Genomic DNA, 22,949 nt, shown 5'->3' with positions numbered 1-22,949 from the left:
TTTCGAATGGCCGTTAAATCTGATTAAATGGTGCTAATTTCCAACGAATTCCGTGAATGATTCAATACACCGACAAGGTTTCTCCTGCGTTTCGTAATAGAATTAATTTTTAAAATGGACCAGGATTCCAACATACAGCATTATTGTTGCGATTACTAATCGGTTACGACAAATGACATATTTTGTACAATGAATATTAGCAGTTATGGCCTCCTAAATAGATACATAAAAATAAAATGAAGAAATTCTATAAACTATATATTGTTTATTTCTTATAGACACAAGTAAATATAATTAACTTAATATTAAAAAATGTACAAACAAAATAATTATAAATGTTATACAAAAATGAATAGCCAAGGAGAAAATATGATTTAAAAAAAAAACGCATATTTGTTGGAAAAGTGTCGTACGAATAATATGTTGACTATGACTCATGGGTTGAGGCTTTACTCATTCCTTGGACATACACATAATATAACCACTCCTCTTTTCGAGAATACGCGTTTGAGCTCTACACAGTATGCACAGTAAATATTAATTATAATATTAGACAGAAACATTTCGACTATTCTCAAATATCCATCAGCACGAAAAATGAAAATGTAATTAAAGCAATACACTGAGCTCACTTGTTATCGTTCATAACCATAGATAGGTAGATGGGATATGTAACTATTTTATACAGATACATTGTTCGAAACATTTTGTGAATTTTTCCAATAAGAAACCTAAATATATACGTAAAATAGTTGTTTAAATGAATGTATGAGACGTATATTATAAAATATGGTGCAGGCAGCCGTAATAATCGAAATAATAAAAATAAAAAACATAGTAAAATATCATAATTATAAAAATATATATTGACATTTAACTGAATGATTAAACTCAAATTGAACTATATGACGAAATCATTAACTATAGATAAAACATAAAACATATAATACACCATTTAAAAAAACGAATAGAAAGTGTATAGATTGCATTTTTATATTTTTAACTTAAATAAATTATATTATTACAATTCTCAGCTTAATAGCAAATACAATTCTAGTTCAGTCTTCGTATTGAGTATTGACGAACATTTTTTTACTTTAAACTATCACAATAATATCTTAATGAATTTAAATTCTATTGAATATTTTTATTAGTTTTTTTAGGTGGTAGTACATTTCAGGAAATACGGTTTCTCTGATTTAGGTAAATACTAAATTGTATTTCCCTTGGTGCTATAAGAGTTTAAATTATAGGTATTCAATAATATTAGATTGCAATAGTTTTTAATTCAAAATATCAATCATTATTTTGAGCCCAATAAAAATAATTGATATTAAACATTGCGATTTTATTTTGTGTATTATACTAATAATGGTGATCGGGTAGACCAAAAAAAATTAACATCTATATTAAACGAACGTATATTAGACAAATGGCATGACAAAACGACACATAGTTATTTTATCTTGGTTTTCTTTTTAACGAGCATTATTATTTAATTGTGTTTTAATCTTTTAATGTACCTAATATATATAGCAGGCAACAGCAAGTTATGACCAACAACCAACTCTAGGATCGAATATTGAACGAAACAAAAAAACATCCAGTATATTCTGTGTCTGAGTAATCATGTCTTAATAATTTGTTTTCGCTTAGTAATAAGTTTATTACATATTGTGATATAATATTACGATTTATGAACACATAAAATAAATACTCTAAGTATGTTTCTACAATAGGTTTCTACGAGGGTGAGTTGTCCAGACAAGATTATGTCACACTGCCTGACCTGAAATGACCTGTAGTCTGCATTCCAAAGTGCTTAATAATAATAATAATAATAATAATAATAATGAAGATTTTTAGTAGGTATTTGGGTTCATTTAGAAATACAAATATGAACGTTACTGATTTAGTGTTTAAACATATTTGAGGAGTAAAATTCATATTAATATAAATCGCAGATAGTCATATAGTGTGCAACTGGTAGCACAATATAGATTTTAGCGAGTTTCAGTTGAAAAACAGAAGCAACAATCTAAAAATACCAACTGACGACTACTATATTATTATTATTATTATATATAACGTTAATATTCTATTAAAAAAAAATGTTCGTACTATTTTTATTAATCATTCAACATTTTTTAATACAATTTACAATATTACGGCAATAATTAAATATAAATATTAAATAATGTAAATATATTTTTGGAATTCATAATATTAACTCATTGACTGAAATATTATACCTACCTACCTACCTACCTACCAAACAAACAAAATAAAATACGTAGGGACGCTATGTAGGTAATTTCATAAAAACAATATACTCAAATATTTGATTAAAAACGTCAGTTTTTGTTTAGTTACATGCCTAAGTATGGAAGCTAATCTATAGCTCTAAATGGCAGGTACCTATTTTATATACATATTTTTATTTCATTAAATGTTGAATTAAAAATTACTTTTAATATTTTATAAACTGTAGATATAAACTATGTTATTACGTACCATAATATGTCTATGTAATATAAAGTATATTGTCTGTATATGTAATATACTTGGTATACCACAACTATTATAATAATACTGATGGTCAGTTTATTTTGGGGTTTATTTAATATATTATTTTCTTTAATAGGTACCCTCATAAATTCAAAACTATATAGATGTTTTTATAATTAAAAATATTAACGTGAATTATACCTATACCTATCTAATTACCTACACTGATTGTTATAGTTCTTGTTTTAAGTTTATTATGATTATTATGAAATACTGTATGAACTTATTTGAATGGTATTTTCTTTTAGACTCATTCAACAATAGATAAATATGTAAAATTAGTTTTCTTTCAGATGTTAGGTTCATAGGTAACTACAATTTTAAGCTTTTCTGGAATAAAAATCTATTACCTAAAAGTTATCTAATAATCTGTCGGTTATAGATAATATACTTGATTTTATGTTTTTTTAAATATTTACATCATAATATAAGTAGTTATAGCCATAGGTATACAACAAAAAAATTATTAGTATTTTGTTTATGATACTTATTATTTATTATGAAAGGAAATATCGAGGGAAATATATTTAACAGCTACAGAAAGTCTAAAAGTTGAATGTATTAAATTAATAGTGTTAAGTAATTATATTATAATGCGTATACATTTCAATATACATTAATATAATAATTACTGTCCATATCTAAATAACTTCTGATATAACTCAACTACAGTAGGTAGGCACTTTAAAAAACTACTATAGTCTATAAGTATGTATTAAAATAGAGTTCCAACACATAAATACATAATATTACAACAAAGAATGATTGATCATGATAAACTTTTGAATAATTAAATTTATATGGGTAAAAATGTAAAGGGTTGTTGACAACCTTGTCCTATTGACTACTTGTATAATTTTGAAGCCAAATATGGTTTACTAGTACCTACCTAATTTAAAACCGTCTCAAACTTTCACATTAAAACAGTTGCTATTTGATCTACAGACATTTAACCATTATTTGTCTAAATAAGTACTTACACAATTATATTACACCCAATTACTTATATGGATTTCTTACAATGTATATGTAGTATTATTAATGGTAGAGGTACCTAACTAATATTAATATTTATTTCCATTTAAATGAAAAGAAATAGGTAGGTACATTAATTACCTAATGGGTATAAGCGAGGGTATAAGTGTATAATGAAAGTTCACTCAAACAAAATCGAGGACACATAAGTTAAAAATACCTAAATTAAAAAAATGCTTAAAAAACTGTTAGCACATCTGACACCGTTCAGTATTTTATTTTATGTTTATAATTTTTATATTAGTTACCTACCTAATGCCTTTTTTTAAATAAGGTTTTAGGCATATCATAGGAGGCCGTAGGTATCTAGAAAATAGTTTTATTATCTTGGTGAGTATTGAACTGATGTTGAAAGGTGTAAAGATTAGTGAAGTATAGGTAAATATGATACATCGATACCTAATAATTTTTCTAATTGTACCTAATTGTGTTCATTTATAAATATTATATGTTCTATAAATCAGTAAGAACTTGCTACAGGGTCTAAACACGTTTTTTTTGAAAAAAATACTTTATAAAAATATTCTTTTAAAGATTTGAACTCTTCTTTAAGTAATTGGTTAATACAATGCGTAATAGTAATTTTTATTTTTAGTAGGTAGATACCGAGTTAGATACCTAATGAATATCCTTTAGTTACCTTATACAAATTAAAAAAATTTTGAAAAAATACAATATGAGAAAATAATTAGGTAGGTACCTAGTTAGTTATAAACTTATTTATGTACCTATATAGGTAAGAATTATTAGATACCAAAATATCATTCTGTTTAAAGAGTTGTAATCTGTAGGTACCTATATAAATATTTTAAGATAATCATATTCTGTATCTTCTTTTATTTTATATTTTACCTATATAAGTACCTACCTACTAGCGCTATGGGTAATCCACATAATATGATGAATAGGTAAGTATGATAAATTATTTTGCATGAATGGATATATATTAGTTATATTATCTACCTACATCAGACTATATTTAGTGGTCATAAAAAAAAACTGTTTTATTTAATGAATAACTATAAACTACAATAGGCACTTCTTTTATTTAAAAAAACTGTGTAGATATCTACCAAACTAGAATACAATTGTTATTTAAATTATATCATTATGACATATTTTAGAGGGGTAAATGCTTAGATAAATATAAATTCTGAGTTTCAATAAGAAGAAAAATTGACTAAAAAATTGATGAATAGGTAGGTAACTAATAAAATTCTAAATAATTCAGTACTTGTATTTCTAACTCGATGTTGCAACATCATTCAATCTATAAAATTGATAATTGCTAAGTGCCAACTGTATCAATTTAAAAAGAAAAATAATTGTTTCTTCAACATAAATCAAGGCATAAATAATATGAAACGCATATTTTTTCATTAAACAAACAGGCCATTTATATCGAAATAACACTAATGTGTTTAGTCATTTTTAATTTATGAAAAGCACTACCCTAACTAAAAGTTTCCATCATAGGTAGGTACATTTTATTTAAATACATCATTGAATAATGAATCGTCATATTATATTTATGCCTTATGTACCTAATGTAATCTTTAGACAACTGGATAATGGAAATGGATATGATAAGCAAATTTCACTATTTAATTTCAATATATCTGGGATTTTTAATAACAGTTTGGCAAATGTTGTTACTTTATAACATGCATAATATGTACCTGTTACTATAAGCTCATAGATATAATATATGTAGACAAGGAAGTAGGGAAAAATACTCAAATAGGTAGGTATAAAATAAAAATCTGCCACAAGCGCGGGTGGACAATAATCTTCAGTGTCGTTTCATTACCATTTAAAAACCGGTTGCTGGCCGTTAGAAACATTGAATCACACAGTACAAGTAGACAATCGGACGGCCCTAACAGAGAAGTCCCCCGATGTTATTGACTTACGTATATCAGGCCCGAATAGTAGCGGTCCTTGATGTTGTGCAGCACGCAGGCCTCGTTCAGGCACGTCAACTCGGCCATATCTTCGCTCTTGTCGAACTTGGGCGGATTCATCTTTTGTATGACATCTTTGTCGACGAGCACACGCTTGCCGGTCTCGGCGATTTCCACCTCGACCTCGTCGCCTCGCTCGCCTTTGATGCCAGCCGACACGAAGCCCTGGCTGTCGTGGGGCACCCACACCAGACGTTTCTGGGTCCATTCCGCCTGTGTGGGCTGATCGTTGAGCTGATTCCGGTCGACGGCCAGGTATTTCATGAACGGGTCCGATCGGTCGGTGTCCATGTCCATGGCTACGGGGGTTCGGCGCACTCGCGTACGTCGTCCACGGGCGCGATGGATGCGATTGATATAGGTGTGTTGTGTTTAACAAAAAAAAAAAAAAAACCAAAACCGGTGGAAATGTGATCGGAAACAACTACTTCAGACGCGTTTAAACAAAAAAACGTGTCTTGAGATTGTAAAAATATAATATAAAAATATAAACTATGATTTATCAGTCGTTGTCAGTTTAGTCGGCGGCGGACGCGTCCGGGTTGCAGCAACGCATCTGTGGCCTGTGCCGGGTCTGCGGTTGTCGCGTTCGTCGGGCGCGCGCGATACGAATAACGCGATTACGGTCGAGAGGGAGCGAGAGAGAGAAAAAACGGTCAAGTCTCGACGCGTTCTCCTACTCCGCCGAACGACTATTTTTTTTTTATAGTACAACCAATACCGAAGACGACGCGCGGTGGCAGTGGTGACTGGTGATGACGACGGTTCTCGCGCGGTGCGGTCTCGTCGTGGTGGTGGTGGTGGTGGTGCCGCCGAGAGTTTTTATGGTTGCGTCGTTACGACGCTATCGGTGCTGGACTGCGCGACGTCCGTCTGTTCGCAAGGTGGTGGTGGCCCGTCTCGGTCTGTCCGTGTGCCGTACCAGTCGGTTTACCGTCTATGTGCCTGTGTAAGGCGTACCACCCGGGAGAAGCTGTTCTTTATAGTAGTCAATATCTCTATGACTCTATCGTGTACGCGGTGGGACGACGATGACGAGCCGCACACCCGCTGATAAAAAAATACATTTAGCCGACGGGCGATGGATGACGTATGTCGTATAATAATAAGGACGACCGACGTACTACCATTTACCTATTATAATATTAATGAAATTATCACAACCATAATGATATGGTATTATTATAGTCTGTAGACGAGACGTATTACGACCTTAAATAGTTAAATCAAACGTGGATAGTGAATACGCCGGTGGCCGGTCGCCGAGTACAAATTACAGAATAATAATAATAATATAATATCATACGCGGGCACGCGGCGACGACGACCGGCGCGAAAATGGTCGCGCGTGCGCGCACGACAATAAACCGACGATCAGTTCGGCCACCGACGGAACGCTGTAATTCCCAGCGCCCCGGGTTTTTCACTCGTCGCCCGCCAACCGAAGTCCGAACTGCCGAGCAGCAACTGGACAGTGGACAGCGACTGCAACCGGTCTTCGCCTGCAAAGAACGTTATTTCAACGAGAACAAAAATGCACTTTAGTACCAAAGCTTATTATAATATTATTCTGTGTTCATAGTACAAATTATTATTATATTATTATTTGTATCTTATTATTGTTATAAGATTGCAGAGGTAAGTTTAGAAATTGTCGGGCGTAACCGACTTACAACTGGCATCGACCATCGAATACCTAACGATTATGTTGAACCAAACACATGGAATTTGTTTCAGATGCTCTACAAACAAGGTACCAAAAAGTTATTGCAGACATTGCAGCCGTCTGGCGTCGACAAAGAAAATTTAGTTGGAACTGGCAGATTTCATAAACACAAGTATGAATTTATTTTTAGATTTTAAGATTTATTGTACATTAGCTTAATATTATTTGTATTTATAATGTCGAGTTGCATGAACAATCACTAAATATTCATTGAATCCATAGTGAGCTTGTAGTCCCTTAAATAATATGATTTAGTGGCACATGATCGATTGGTCCATTAAATTTTATTGAACCATTAAATTAATTATTTTTTCTTGCAACCTGGAATGTGTTACATCAGTTCTGATCCTAAAATATTGAAGCCACAATTTAAGACTGAAGTAGATGTTAAATCCAATGAAAATAAGTCTATAGTTGCAAAAGTAAATCCATCTCTCTACAAGAAGTTAATTATTGAAGATCTCACTAGCGTTGGTATGCATTTACTAATAATTGTATTTTGTTTTATATTTAACTGCTTAATATAAACAATATAATGCAGAGTACAAATTTAATGATTATGAACTTGCTATTTTAGTTGGTCCTAGTGAAAAATATTGGGAGGTTACTGCAGAACATCGTAGGAAGGCTTTGGAAGAAGTGCTTGAACAAAATCGTAAATTACTTACCATAGTCATGGCATTGGAAAAAGAAAATGCATCTTGTAAAAAATTACTCGAACAAACAACTGATCTCGTTAACACATTAAAGGTATACATGGAATAGTTGATTCATACAAATACACAATTATTATGCAAAACTGCTAACTGAAACAAAAAAATTTTATCTGATTGTTATTGAATAATTAACTAATTATTCTATTTTTAGTTGGTTTTATGATAATCCAGTATTTATACAAATATATATTTCCTTTAAATATATAAACAAAAATTAAACTAGTTTAATACAATTATAGGAAGTACTAAATGAAGAATATCATAAATCAACTGAAGATTATGTCGATGATGACATTTCATCAATCACCTCAAATCAAATTAACAGCAACGAGGATTTTTCCGGCAGTGAATCTGAATAAATTATTTTTAAATTTAACAATTAATTCATTTTTTCTAATTATTAAATTGATTTTTTTTTTGTTTCTACCAAGTATTATATTATTTTGTATTAAATTTAATCATATCAATATTTTTTTTAAGTAAATATCCATTTTTAACTTTGATTTTTTAACAATTTTTGTGTTATATATATATGAAAATGAAAATAATTATGATCTGTTAATCTATACATTTTGACTAAATTGATTTACAATAAATTTTATACATATTGAAACAATAAACTAATTTGTAAGTAATTAAAGGAACTTATAGATGTTATGTTTTATGTAAATTAGTAGTTCAAATTCATTGGTATTTTAACAACATCCATTAATTTGTTCTATGGTATATTGTGTTCTATTTAAATTATTAGGTTTCTAATTAATTCATAGAAATTCTTCTTACATATTTGGACAATATTTGTATATGTATTTAATTATTAAAGTAATAAAGTAAGTAAAAAAAAATGGTAATTTTATCTTCAGTTAAATGTGATAAGTAAAATTTAGCTTTAACAGTAAGCGTAAATTCAAAATAAACTAAGACCAATAATAAAATGGACTGACAACAGAGGCAGAGGTCCAGGGGTTTGTTGTCATTGTTGAAAAAAAAATAGCATACAACTTAGGTACCATTTATTAACAATCATAGCAATAGAGAGAGAGAATAGTTCAACAACAAAGATAACAACATTTTGTAGAAAAAGATAGTATACAGGGAGTAACTGATCCTGGGCTTAATTTTATTCCCAGTCTGCTCCTATGTGACCCATTGGTTTGTTCAATATTTTAAAAGTAGTTTAAACTTTTTATTTTTTGTCACTTTTATTTCCACTTACCTATCTCTCCTCTTTAGTACACTGTGGTTTTGGCATATCGAAATATTCCTTTAAAAAAAAAAGCTCCCAAATGGATATTACTCGGTGGTAGTTTTTGTCTATAATATAGGTACTCCATAAACTATAATTGAATATTGAATAATTTGAAGGATACAGTATAATCCACGAGTGAATAATCAGTTTTCACGAATCATGACTTGGCTTCAGTGACACTAGATCAGTGGCGTAGCCAGGATTATGGAATGGGGGGTGTTTTAAGTATAGATTAAAACCAAGTTTTTACAGTTTTCGTATATAAATAAATTTAGGGTTCAGGACTTGACTTGTTGCACTAAAAATTATCGAAATATGCAGTTAAAATTCTCAAAATATGCTTAAATATATTATGTAAACCTGATAAATAAATAACAACTTAATTTTTAAAAATACTGGCATACAATACTAGGTTAATAAATAAGTAATAACGAATAACATGATATGCGAACACCGTGATAAACGAATACGTCTCTACTGATGTTCGTTTCTTCGTACAATCTACAATATAGATGTCAATTATAGTTTAAACAAAGTTTTGTCACAAAGAGACTTATGAAATCTTACATATGCAAACATAGGGCCAACTGTAGCCAAGCTCCACCAACAACTTTAACAGCTCTCCGACCTTTTTACTTAAAAATTTATCTAAAATTTACTTGATTTTTTAAGCTTATTCAATTTTATAATAGTATGGTATAAGGCTTCGGCCTCCCCAAATCTCAAAATTATCGTCTATTGTACCTAACCAAACATAATATTTTTTAAGATATTTTTTAATGTTATCCAAATATAATTGTATCATACAATTTGTATGTACATTTAAGTTAAAAAATACACAAATATGCAAATTCAAACTTTGTATTTAATTTCGCCATTTCATAAGACAATTCTCTCCTTGCCCTGAGGTATCTATTTTTGGCATCCAAATTCCTACTTCTTCTACAGTCAAATATCTAGGACTTACACTAATTGATCGCAGACTTACCTGGGCTCCACACCTTAGATTTAAAAGACAAAATTTAAACCTACGGCTACGCCTGTTAAAAACTTTTTGCAATAACAATAAATAGTAAATACACACACATTAAAACTAAACTCCTAATTTACAAATCTCTAATTAAGCCCATCTGGACATATGGCATACAACTCTGGAGTAATGCAAAAATATCCAATATCAAAAAAATACAAACCTTCCAAAACATAGCGCTAAGGAAACTACTTAATGCTCCACCTTATGTCTCCAACCTTTCCATTCAGCAAGATCTCAGGATGAACTCCGTCAAAGATGAAGCAAAACTCCACTATAAGCGGTTTCACAGTAGGTCACTTAACCAAAAAAAAATAAAAAATTTAGCAGTCCTTTCGATTCCAGGAAACCCCGTCAGACGTCTCAAACGAAATTGGTGTCGTGACCGGCTGGATGCTTGAATCCTAGACCAAATCATCCTACTAAACTCTAAACAAAATAGGTAGTGTCATCATTGGGTGGCTTCTTCCGTCATATTACTCATGTTTTTATTACTCTTATCTAATTTGCTTATTGTTCTCTGAATAGATTGTAAATATCTTGTAAAAATAAAAAATAAAAAATTTCATAAGACAAATGTATATAACTTGCAAGCAGTCCCGAAGACCCGAACCCTATGAAAATATATTTATTATGTGGGAAAATGTCAATGGAGGGGGTTTAAACACCCGAAACTCCCCCTGGCTACGCCACTGCACTAGATTACCTACCAGATTACTGGACCTCAATTTCCTCTCCAAGCGTTCTAAACGATAGACGTCATAGGTCACCCGAGGGCCGAGACCGATCATTTCTGACTCGTGAATCGTGACGAACCGTTTCCTTTTCTTACCAAGTTCTCGGGGGAACAACATTGGTAGGTAAACGGACTGATTATTTTCTCGTGGAATAGACTAAAATAACAATTAATATAATATACACAAATTACAATTAAATAAATACAACAGATTCATTGTTATTGGTAGCCAATAAATAGCTGTTATAATTTCGAACGCCGATGTCAGTATGTCACTACGCGTAGTTGACATGACTAACCGGGCGCTCATAACCGATGTCAACGCGTCGTTGACAATGGCGTAATAATTAGGAATTTGGTTTGCGGGGTATATACGTTTATAGCAAACATTAATGGTCATTAGTAATACTGTGATCAAAATATTAGCAGTAAAAAAAGTAAAAATTTTTTTTTTTTGGGGGGGGTCTATCCCCCTAATTACGCCCCTAGTCGTTGACATACTGCGTTTCATATTAGGTAACTTTATACTTTAGGCTATAGCTTTTCAAAAACAGAAACCAAAGGTAAGTCGTAAGCAATGTTAACGCCTGTCAAATAAAATTATATATTTTTATTTAAATTTAAATATGTAATTGTGGTTAGGATATTTGAGACAATTTGTTTTGAACCCTTGAGCTTATAATTATTATTAAAAAGTTATTACTTATTTTGAAATGTTCCGGTTGTAAGTAATAGAGTATAGAACAAACATTAAACTTTGCAGGGACTAAAATTGTGAGTATACTATAGTATCCACGACACATTTTGTGTATACCAGCTACCTAGTATACGAAATACGAAGTGTGGAATACGAAATTAAAAGTGGTAGCTTATAACTAAAAATATAGTAGTTACTATTTGAAAAAATAAAGTTGATTTTGCTGTTGGTACACCTGTGTGCTCAAAAATTTTGAAATTATTATAAAAAAATTTCCTGTTAAAAATAAAGAAACGTCTTTTTCGTTTTAGCGAAATTCAATGTCATTGATCCATAATCGTTAAAAACCCCCGCGTACAATGACATAAGATACACTATGTATAAATTTTATTAATGATAAGTATTTGTAAACCTTGTGTATATTTGTAATTAAATACTAACAATATGGTAATTACACTAATTATATCTTTTAAAAAACATTTCATGACTTCATGTGATTGTGACTTGTGAGTAATATTGTAGTTTAGGGATCATTTTTCCTAGAATCGGAGATTTTTTTCTGTTTATTTTTTATTTCGCAATTCACTGCCTGTAGTTCAATGTATTTTACTGTAAAATTATATATAATAATTAAGTAATATTTAATAATCGTACCAATATACCAATAATGTTAATATATTTTATACTAGACTACTTGAGAATATTATATGATTTTATATGTTTTCAAATTATAAAATATTTACTGAAAAAAAATTAAAACAATAATATTGTTAGGTCATAACTCATAATTGACATAATAAATTATGACTATTCTGCAGTGGCGGATATTCGGGAGGGGGGAGAATTGGTGGACCCCCCATCTTGGGATTTTCACCACCACTATACATTTAGATTTTAGAATATAAAATAACGGGAGGGGGTTGAACGTCATTACCCCAGTAGATTTGAAATTCACCCCCCCCCCTTCAAAGAAGTAGTACAGTGGCGGCGCGAGAAGATTTTTGTGAGACAATTGTCTCACAGCTAAAAGGGGTGGTGGGTGTATACTGGGTAGGTACCTATAGTGGATAGTCAGTTCTGAAAAATATTGAGTGACACAACGTATCAAATAAATAAATAAATAAACTATTTATAAGTTTTTAATTGAAAGGGTGCTCGCCAGCTTATGGTAATCGGTAAAAAAGACCAAGGAAAAAAAGAACAATTTATAAAAATATATTAATTGATTATCATAAAAAAAAAAAAAGTTATTGATATCAAATTATTATCATTTAACAAAATTAAATATTAATGATATTGTGTCGTGCGTGCTACAGCAGTTAAGAAATTTTCAAATTATAATATAAATATTAAAAAAAGGCGGGTAAGTCGTGGATGTCGCTCTGCTGTACAGTAGGTTACAAGTGGGTTACTGTAATGGATGGAATTAAATTTGAATCCAATGATATTATATCATTGTATACGAAAAACGATTCTGAACGGAGATGATTTGTCAGTCTAGGATATATTATTTTTAAAGAAAAACTTATAGAGAACCTTGTACCAAATTTTAAAAACTTAGTTATAAAAGAAAAAATTTTTACGATTTTTCAACCACTAAATTACTTGCAAATTTTCGCAATTTTGACATATTTCGTATAAATTTGAACTTTAAATGCTTATAAATAAAAATTGTGACAATGTATTCCTTTTATTTTGCAACTGCTATTGTAAAAATATGTTAGGAGCCTTGTATTAAATTTCCAAATCTTAGAATTAAAAAGAAAAACTTTTATGAATTTCTGTCTAAGATAATTTGAACATTGCCGTAATTTTTACGTATTTAGTCAAAATTTGAACTTTAAATGCTTATAAAAAAAAAATCGTGACTATATATTTCTTTTATTTTTCAATTGCTATTGTAAAAATATATTATGAGCCTTGTATTAAATTTTGAAATCTTAGATATAAAAGGAAAATTTTTTATGAATTTCTAGCATAAAATAATTTACGAATTTTCGTGATTTTTACATAATATGTTGTCAAAATTTGAACTTTAAATGCTTATAAATAAAAATTGTGACAATGTATTCCTTTTATTTTGCAACTGCTATTGTAAAAATATGTTAGGAGCCTTGTATTAAATTTCCAAATCTTAGAATTAAAAAGAAAAACTTTTATGAATTTCTGTTTAAGATTATTTGAACATTGCCGTAATTTTTACGTATTTAGTCAAAATTTGAACTTTAAATGCTTATAAAAAAAAATTGTGCCTATGTATAATCGGCCCATCCCTAGTTTTAAGTTCCGTTTTCATCACATAATGAAAAATGCCCCAAAATTAAAACTTTAAATAATTTAACAACATTTTAAAAATAACGATTGCTCTTTTGCAAGACACAAATATTTTTAACCCCACCTACCAATTTTTTGGTAGCTTGTCCTAAGTCCTGAAAAAGTGGTGAAGGAAAATATTTGTGTCCACAACTCAAGTGGTTTTTATTTAAAAAAAGCTATGTACGCAATTAGTATTATGACAACGAAACTCGTGTCCGCAATTGTTATGTTATAATATTGACCTGAATAATTCGTCCGCAACTAGTATGTGTCCAGTGTCATAATCATAATCCTTAATACCTGTATACGAGTATATATATTTCATATAGTCACAGATGTTTATAATATTATAGGTGGTGTAGACATCTGTGGTTACATTATATATTGTTATGTCCTTATCTAAATAAACTGTTCCATCTGTCCAATGTGGACAACACCATGTGCACGCCCTTGGTAGTTGGTGGTAGTTAGAGAGCCTTTACATATTATCTATGCTCTCTAGTGGTATAGTTATACGTGATGAGCATGAGCTATATAAATATAATATATGTTCAGCATAATATTTTTGCGTATTTAAACAATAAATGTATTTTTTTTTTTATATATATGACCGATTATTGTGTTCTTAATTAATATTATAAACTAAGAAGGTTATAAGATAATTGTATACACGTGTAGGTAATAAATATAAATAATAAATCATATATATGTGTGAAAAGAGGACAAGAGGTAAATTTGTATATCGCGCGCACATTCTATTTTTACATCACTACATTACCTATTTGTTATACAATAATATAATATACTAGATACCTACCTCAATGTAATTTTGGTACCTACCTTATAAGTTATAATATTTTTTGTTACTTTTTACAAATTTCTTAATTTGATAAACCTTAATTTGTTTATAGATAAAAAGTATTTTGTTTAACCCATTAAATCCATGTATTATGTACCTATATTATATTATCTAGTATCTTATATATAAATAAACAACTTTTACGTAGTTTGTTTTCTTACGTTAAAATGCTGAATATGGTGGGGAAATCAGAGTTTGACCATTGACTATACTTCATGGTATACTAAAAAAAAATGGAAAAAATGTTTTTTTTTTCAAAAATTGTAGTACCTATTTTAAAAAAAATCTCGAAAAATAATTTTTGTTTAAACCATGTTTTTAAATATCGTTCTAAAATATTCAAACAAGGGTTCTACCTACATTTTCAAAGGGTTTCTGTTTCAGGAGGCAAGGTCAGTAAGTTATTACTGGGATGGTTCCAATTCATGGATCATGCCAATCTAATCATTTAGACCTGTAAGTGTTCCCGACAATAAGATTAATTTTTTATACGTCGTGTCAATAATTATTAAATGATTTATAACAAACAATTAATATTGTTCAACTGCTATTGTAACAATATATCAGGAGCCTTGTATTAAAATTTCACGATTTTTGGCCCAATAAATAAACTTTGTTGATATTTATAGAGAAAAAAAACTAAAAAAATTGAAATTTGAAATTGTGCGTTAATAGCTCAAAAAGAGTTAAAATATTTTCAAAATGTTGTGGTGTATATAAAATGAAACTATAAGTATTTAGTGAAATTTTCATATATTTACAGTTATTAGTTTTTAAATTACAACAAATTAAGAAAATCGCTACATTAGAAATTGAGTGAATATCCATGTTGTAAAAATATTAACTTCGAACGCTCATAAAAACAATTGAATTTGACTTTCTTGTAGATTTTTTTTTTTTTTGACAAAGGTAGACAAAATTATGAGAAATCTTGTACTAGACTTTAAAATTTTAGAATTAAAAGATAAATTTTTTTTAAGCTCCTAACTCAAAATAATTTGTTCATTTCGTCATTTTATCAAGATTTGAACTTTGAATGATTATAAAAAAATTGTGATTGGATTTTTAGTATTTTTCTAATATAGTTGTAACAATATATTAGGAACCTTGTGTAAAATTGTTAAGACAAATTAAATTTTATTGACACCCCTAAAAATAAAAACTAAAAAAATTTGAAACTGAAAATGTCTGTAAACAGTTCAAAAGTCAAAACAAATCAATATTATTTGTTGTGTATATAAAATTTGAATATAAGCAACCAGTGACAATTTCATGTATCTACGGTCATTTGTTTTAGAGTTACACCAAAAACAAAATTTATATGCAAAAATTTCAGTTTTTCCTTAACTTTTATGTTGTTTTTATCGGTGCTTATGAATACTATTGGAAATTTTAAATTTTGCCCTTTCGAATGCACCAACAACATTCACTTTCCCATCGAACAAAATATTCTTGAAGAAAATTGAAGCAGTTTTAATGCCTCAAACAGTGGTCAAACACAAAAAAAAAACACATTGTAAAATCAATATATTTATTGCTCCGCTCAGAATCGAAAATATTCTAAAATAGTACAATTATACGCCAACCGTATTGAATTTTTTTCTGTGACAATTTTTTCTGAGTACTGTGGTATAGGACTGTGAATGTGTGAAATACATTCCACAAGTTTAACTGTATTTTATATTTAAATGACTGGTGACATACTGATATGTAAATATTGTGATGACTGATGAGAGTAACCTTTAAGGGACGCATTTAAAAATACAAACAAATAATTCCTGATATTTTTCAAAATGCAACAAATTTCAATCAATTCACAAGTGTACCAGTCACAAATAATGCGATCCGAACAAGATTTTAAACAATCAAAATCGCAATAAAGCAAGTCTGTAGCTAATATAAATTATAAAATTGCTATTTAATTCTTAGTAATAATAATCAACACATCAATTTATAAACTGTGACTAATTACTACCTGAGAATACTCATGAGAGTTAAAATACAATCAATATTAATCATCTAACTTTTAAACACACTGATAATTATGAGTATTTAACATTAATTCAAATGAATGTTTGATCTTCTCTTAAATTAATAAAAATGTTAAGAATATTCCTAAAATAAATTCAAGTAATAACATTTTATTATTGAATATGAATATTTAAAAATATAATGGCATTAAAATACATCCGAATAATTATAAAATTTTATAATGTAAGTTGTTTTAAATAATAAAGAATTTTCTTCACATTAATTTAGTAAAAAAGAATTATAAACAAAAGGTGAATTTAAAAAGAGGGTTATTTGATATACTCATTTGAAATATACTTAATTTATACTTGTTTTCAAAATATTATACTCAAGTTATTAAACCAGAGTGTTTGGAATTCTATTAGTTTTATATTTAATTTCAGATGTTCTTCTTTTAAGCACAATCAAGTAAATTATTAAGAATTATAAATATTTTAGTCTTCTAATGTGACATTTTTAAATAAATATGACATGGACTCTTTATTATGAATTCTGCGAATAGATTCTGATAATAAAATACTTATGTCCACAGTTTTGATTTTGTGACATTGCATTTTTTGGATTTCATGAGGAATTGTATTTGTCACAACCACCTATAATAAATAAACATAATGCATTTACTAATTTAAACATGAGGTATTATTATTAATTTACTTCATCAATTGGCGAAGATTCAATAAGTCTTGGAGCATCAGAAGATAAAAGACCGTGAGTAGCTAAAACATAAATTTTATAAGCACCACGTTCTTTCAATACTTCAGCAGCAGCTACAAACGATGCAACATCATCTACCATATCATCCTGAAAAAGTATTTATATTTTTTTAAGATAAACTATCATTAATCATGTTGTTGAAATCCGTAAATTTTTAATTTTTTTTTACTGACCACCATAATAGCTATACGGCCACCAACATCTCCCACTACATTAATAGGAGGTTTTTCTTTGGCTGGATGCTGTGGTACTCCTACTCCAACATCCATCGTTCTTGAACGAGATGTTGATGGTGGCGGAGAATTTCTTCCATCAACCATATCGGAATCAGATTCTTTCTGTTCTCCGTGAATAACAGCAATTCCTAAACGTAAACGTTCAGCATATGATGTAGCTTTTTTTGCTGATCCGGGATTTCTTGCAACAATCACGGCATTACGATAATCAGGAATCTATTTAAATTTTAAAATAACTCTTTAACACAAATTCAAAATTCTACTTGCATTGAAAAAAAAATGTTTGGATATAATTTTCAACATAAAGGGTGGGACGCCGCGTATTATGTTCATGTTTTTGATTTAGTATGAAAGCACAATGGCATCCTTGTATTTAAAAATAATATATAGTATGTTAATACATTTTAAAACTAATATTTGGAATATTGGAGACCTACACATTCTTGAATATATTGTAAAAGGAATGGTGATGCTCTCAAATTGTCGACTGGACATTCAAAAAAGCCTTGAATTTCTTTTTGGTGAAGATCCATTGTAATCACATGAGTTAAGCCTGACGAACACAACATCTTTGCCAAAAGCTTGGACACAATAGAACCACGTTTTCGCATTTTACCTTAAGCAAAATCAATTATTAATTATTCATGAAGGTTTTAAATGTAATTATTTAAATACATTGTTTACTGTAGGGAAGATAAGGAATAACTCCAACAATGCTTTTGGCAGAAGAAGTTTTGCATGCATATGCCATGATCAAGAGTTCCATTATATTATTATTTACATCTCTAAAACAATTCCATAGAATTTAATTCATACAATAAATAATAATTATCTTATAGCTTAACATAGGTAATTAGTAATTACTAAAAAGGCATATAATATTATGCAAGAGGAATGTTAAAATAAAGGTTGTGAGTTATGATGTAAGTATGTAATCATTTAAAAATACAAATAAATAAATACTCTAAAATACAAAGAGATATAATTAAATATTTTTATAATTCAGTGAACATTAAAATGTTATTCAGAGCAAATGTGTCAATGTACTATCTTTATAATAATAATGTGACTACATCGTTATGACATTTAAATTGTAATTATTATTACTTTTATTTTTTTAAATGGTTGTATGATAAGTATTATATTTAACAATACTATAGGTACTAGCTTACTTTAATAGTTTAAGTAAGTAACATAGAAATGAAACAATATTTAACATACAGAGAATCACCCGATAAAATTATGTGAAGTTAATCAAATAATAATAATTATAAAATGTATGATTTATAATATATAAATCTTAGATTTACTCAGAATGTTTAATTTGTTCATAAGAATTGCTAATATTTGACTATTTAATAAGTATCACAAAATTAAAATAATTAGTAGTATGACTGAATGGTATGTTTTTATAGTTATATTAAACATAAGCTTTTTAAACAAAACCAGTAGCAAGTCTAGAAGCCAATCCATCTTAAAATTTAGTTAATATATAGATTTAATATTTTCAATAGTGAAGTAAAAAAAACAGTAATATTGTAGGTAGTAATAATAAAGAATTTGCATAGCGTTTAAATCAGATATTTTTAGTTGATTTCATAAATAAATATACAATGTGATAGGCAGTATCTAAAAAAATTTTACTTAGGAAAAATATTAGTATTATATTAAATGTCTATATTTGTAAAAATTAAATAAATTAAGTTTGTTTTATATGAAACCAACGTTGAGTTTGAGAAATGTTTTGCTTCCTTAAACTGTTATAGTATCAACAGTCAACACTGAGTTAGTAAATTTGTAAAGCAGCCAACTAATAAAACTTATTTTTAGCAAATTTAAATAAAATTGCCAAGTAAACAAACATATTGAATTAACGCCTGCACAACATAATAATATTAACAGATATTATTTTATACAATAGATTCCCTATCAATACACCTAAATTCAGATAAGACTCTTTTGTGTTTAAAATCCAGAAAATACCATTAATAATATACAATATGTAACATTATATATTATAATATCATCTATGGAAAATCCAAGTTGTACAACAGGTATTTGTATAATGAGATTTAATGTTTGTTTTTATAATTGTAAAAGGCAATTACATTTACGTCATAATGACTACCTAATCAATGGTTACAAACAATTTTAGGAAATTAATTAATATCAAATTTATTAGTATTAAACTATTTGTATAAATATTAGGTATACATACTTTGAACCAGTTTGAATGATGTATATGTCTTTTCCACGTACGGAATCACTTATTTGGACAGATGTTTCTCGGTTTGTGGTATAAGAAACGGCGCACCGAGCCGGTTTGACACCAAGTCGACTGTGAATAATATAATAACTTAAATAACACCATAGCTCGTGAAAATTAAAAATAGAGTATAAATTATAATTACCGAGCGACCAAGTTAGCTAGTTCGAGGTGCGAATTTCCGCTAATTATCATGATGTCCGTAGATGTAGTTATGTCCATGGTGATTGATACGTTTGGCCACCTTCAAAAATTATTAAATTTTTCCAATTTGTTTAAACGAATCGACAAGTAAACGGGGATTACTGCTGACACCCAATGGCCAATGTGTAGATTTATAGAATAATATCAAACATTGAGGTTTGATCGATTTGAAAATAATTGAACTAGATAAGCCTAATTTTTATTTTTTATCTGCATATTGGGGATCAAAGACGTTGTACTGTTACGGCGATAGCAGAGGCGGCGCACTTGTTGATTGTTGATTAGGTATTATCACGAACTAAGATAATATTGTTCTATGATAATAGTATAATACTAAGATAGTACCACAAAGCCTAATAGAATAAAGAATAAATATAGTATAAATATAGAATTGAAGTATTCATGGTTGATTGGTTGAAACACTTGAAACACAGGTTATTGCATATTTTTATGTTTTATCTTAATTCTTAAAAATTAACTTTCGTTTTCAATCCATTATATTCGTGGTACATTTATTGGCAATTAAATTTTAATCTACTTCAAATGTGTGATTAATGTTTACTAAAGTATAACAACTATTAACTAATAATATTAATGGTATATTGTATAATAAGGTAAGGTAATCCAAATTTCGTGAACTATTAATTATTATTAATTTATTATATTTATAATAACTTGAGTCTTGAAACTTAAAAGTAGAAACTCAATAGTCCAAATGAATTCACACAAGTCTTTCATCAAACAATTTTTATTTAAAAGTAAGTTTTTTCATACTATATAGGTATTATATTATATATAGTTATATTTAATATTGAATTAACAAAAAAATAATATTACAACCACTAATTTTTTGCTTTATTGTAGAATACCCCAATATGGCTGGTAATTCAGTTATAAATACAAGGCGTTTTATAAAAATAATATACCTACAAGTATTTATTAAAAAGAAAAATAAGACTGTTACAGATATATAAATATATCACATACAAAGAATGATGATAGCGATGTTAGTGTATTATTAAAGGGAATCTTCAATACTCTAATTGTAACTGTTCAATACTTTTATCTATTTTCTTATTTTTAACCCATCGGCATAGAAAATCTCAATAATGAATATTCCATCGATGAAGAGCCTAATTTGGATGATGAAGAAGAAGGTACCTAGTGTTAGTTCAGACGAAGATGACCCTGGAGTAGTGGTTATTTCCAGTGGAAGTAGTGGAAGTGATAGTAGCACTTAGGCCTGGATATTGATGGTAAGTTTTTTCATGTGTAACGTCTATTTGTAATGTCATGTTATTGTATCTGTATAAATACAATATACACTTTAAAACTTAAACTGTGTATATAGCTTACAACTTAAATTGTGAGTGCAGAGAATAATGGGAATTTCAATTTAGCTACAAAAAAATGTTTGTATTTTTGCATTTTTGCTATTGCAGAGACCCAAGATATTTTTTTCCCCTATATTCCATACATTTAAAGTTATTTGAACACCGTTCATAATAAAATTAGATAATAACCAATATATGAATATATGCTACTGAGTATTTACTAAAGCTTTGTTAAGTTATATTAAATTAAATTATTTATCTCAGAAATCACTGTCATTTTTTAAAAAACCCTACGCCATGTACAAAAAGTATCTGTTCCACTCCCCACCGCCTGGAAATAAATCTTAATGCTTTGCCTGATATCTTGGATCATATTAATATTGATAATTATGTAAAACTTTCAGTAACTTTCGTAAATAAATTTAATTGATTTTTAATTTTCTTAAATATTCTAGCCATTTGATTTGTTATAAATTCATAACTTGTTTAAATAGCGTGGAGAATAACACGTTACTCTATAACCCATAAAAATTACTTTTAAAAAGCAATTTTGGTACAATTATGTTAATTTAATTTTTTTTTTCAGATCTCTGTTCTAACTTTTGGTCAATATGTCAACAGCAAACATATATGTCAACAGTAAAATGTTTAGCAGTTATATTTTGAATTTTTTTCAAATACATCGGTTATAATTTTTAGGTACCAATATTTTCGAATAGATATTACATATAAATATTATATAATCAAAATGTATTGCACATTCTTGAGTCCTTCCTTTTAGTCCCATTGACTATTCTGTAATGTTATTACTTATTATATTATTATTTTATCGGTTTCCTAGCTTTTAAAGCCTTTTTTACTCCCTGGTTTGACTATAGTTTAGAAACTAACGATTTGGGCAAACAAGGATTCACCCAAGTTTCGAAAAAAAAAATGGCATAGCTGCTAAAATATAAATAAATAAATCATGAATATTATGACGAATAATAAAAAACTTATTTATTGTTGCAGTAGAATACTTGGATCGACTGAAAATGAAACGTATTGCTGCATCAAATTTCCGGGATATTAACCGTTTTTCGGAAGTCAAAAGTTGCTTCCGGCAACCATAATATCACATTGTCGATCATTGCAATCATTTTAACAATGGAAAAAAAGGAATTGAAGTTCTTTGCTTTTTTAATTACCTAAAAATACTAAGCACTCTAATACTAAGTTTGTTTTTCTTCATAATAATTAATAATAAATATATTTTTACATGATTTCTA

At 28.7% G+C, this 22,949-nt stretch overlaps 3 protein-coding genes and 1 long non-coding RNA gene across 10 annotated transcripts in view; 2 read left to right on the top strand and 2 right to left on the bottom strand.

Annotated features, from left to right (window-relative positions):
• The window catches only part of LOC100163013 (myosin heavy chain 2), a 47,034-nt gene extending 40,791 nt beyond the window's left edge, over positions 1 to 6,243 (bottom strand). For all 6 annotated transcript variants that reach the window (XM_029488773.1, XM_029488772.1, XM_016804149.2 and 3 more), the window contains exon 1: positions 5,517 to 6,243. In XM_029488773.1, the coding sequence (XP_029344633.1) occupies positions 5,517 to 5,864 (348 nt within the window). In that variant the 5' untranslated portion in view covers positions 5,865 to 6,243. The remainder of the gene's footprint in view (positions 1 to 5,516) is intronic.
• Positions 6,244 to 7,024: 781 nt separating this feature from the next.
• On the top strand, positions 7,025 to 8,653 carry LOC100162341 (geminin-like). Its single transcript, NM_001293357.1, is given in 5 exon segments — positions 7,025 to 7,205; positions 7,305 to 7,405; positions 7,634 to 7,767; positions 7,871 to 8,043; positions 8,249 to 8,653. Coding segments are annotated over 4 exon segments (528 nt in total). The 5' UTR covers positions 7,025 to 7,205; the 3' UTR covers positions 8,369 to 8,653.
• An 8,623-nt stretch (positions 8,654 to 17,276) lies between these two features.
• On the bottom strand, positions 17,277 to 20,500 carry LOC100572213 (phosphoribosyl pyrophosphate synthase-associated protein 2-like). The gene is given in 7 exon segments (NM_001326675.1): positions 17,277 to 17,520; positions 17,582 to 17,728; positions 17,815 to 18,093; positions 18,315 to 18,493; positions 18,553 to 18,662; positions 20,096 to 20,215; positions 20,289 to 20,500. Coding segments are annotated over 7 exon segments (1,071 nt in total). The 5' UTR covers positions 20,366 to 20,500; the 3' UTR covers positions 17,277 to 17,361.
• A 469-nt stretch (positions 20,501 to 20,969) lies between these two features.
• Positions 20,970 to 22,949, top strand: LOC107882153. 2 transcript variants are annotated; one of them, XR_510685.3, is made up of 5 exons: positions 20,970 to 21,105; positions 21,212 to 21,353; positions 21,445 to 21,603; positions 22,268 to 22,380; positions 22,693 to 22,949. It is a non-coding gene; the product is annotated as an uncharacterized LOC107882153 (long non-coding RNA). The 2 variants fall into 2 exon arrangements; XR_119261.4 differs by having other exon boundaries at positions 21,212 to 21,603.

Source organism: Acyrthosiphon pisum, chromosome A1 (assembly GCF_005508785.2).
Source record: "Acyrthosiphon pisum isolate AL4f chromosome A1, pea_aphid_22Mar2018_4r6ur, whole genome shotgun sequence".
NCBI classification, from domain to species: domain Eukaryota; kingdom Metazoa; phylum Arthropoda; class Insecta; order Hemiptera; family Aphididae; genus Acyrthosiphon; species Acyrthosiphon pisum.
The sequence above is the reverse complement of the archived record's forward strand: the minus strand, read 5'-3'. Positions and strand labels throughout refer to the sequence as shown.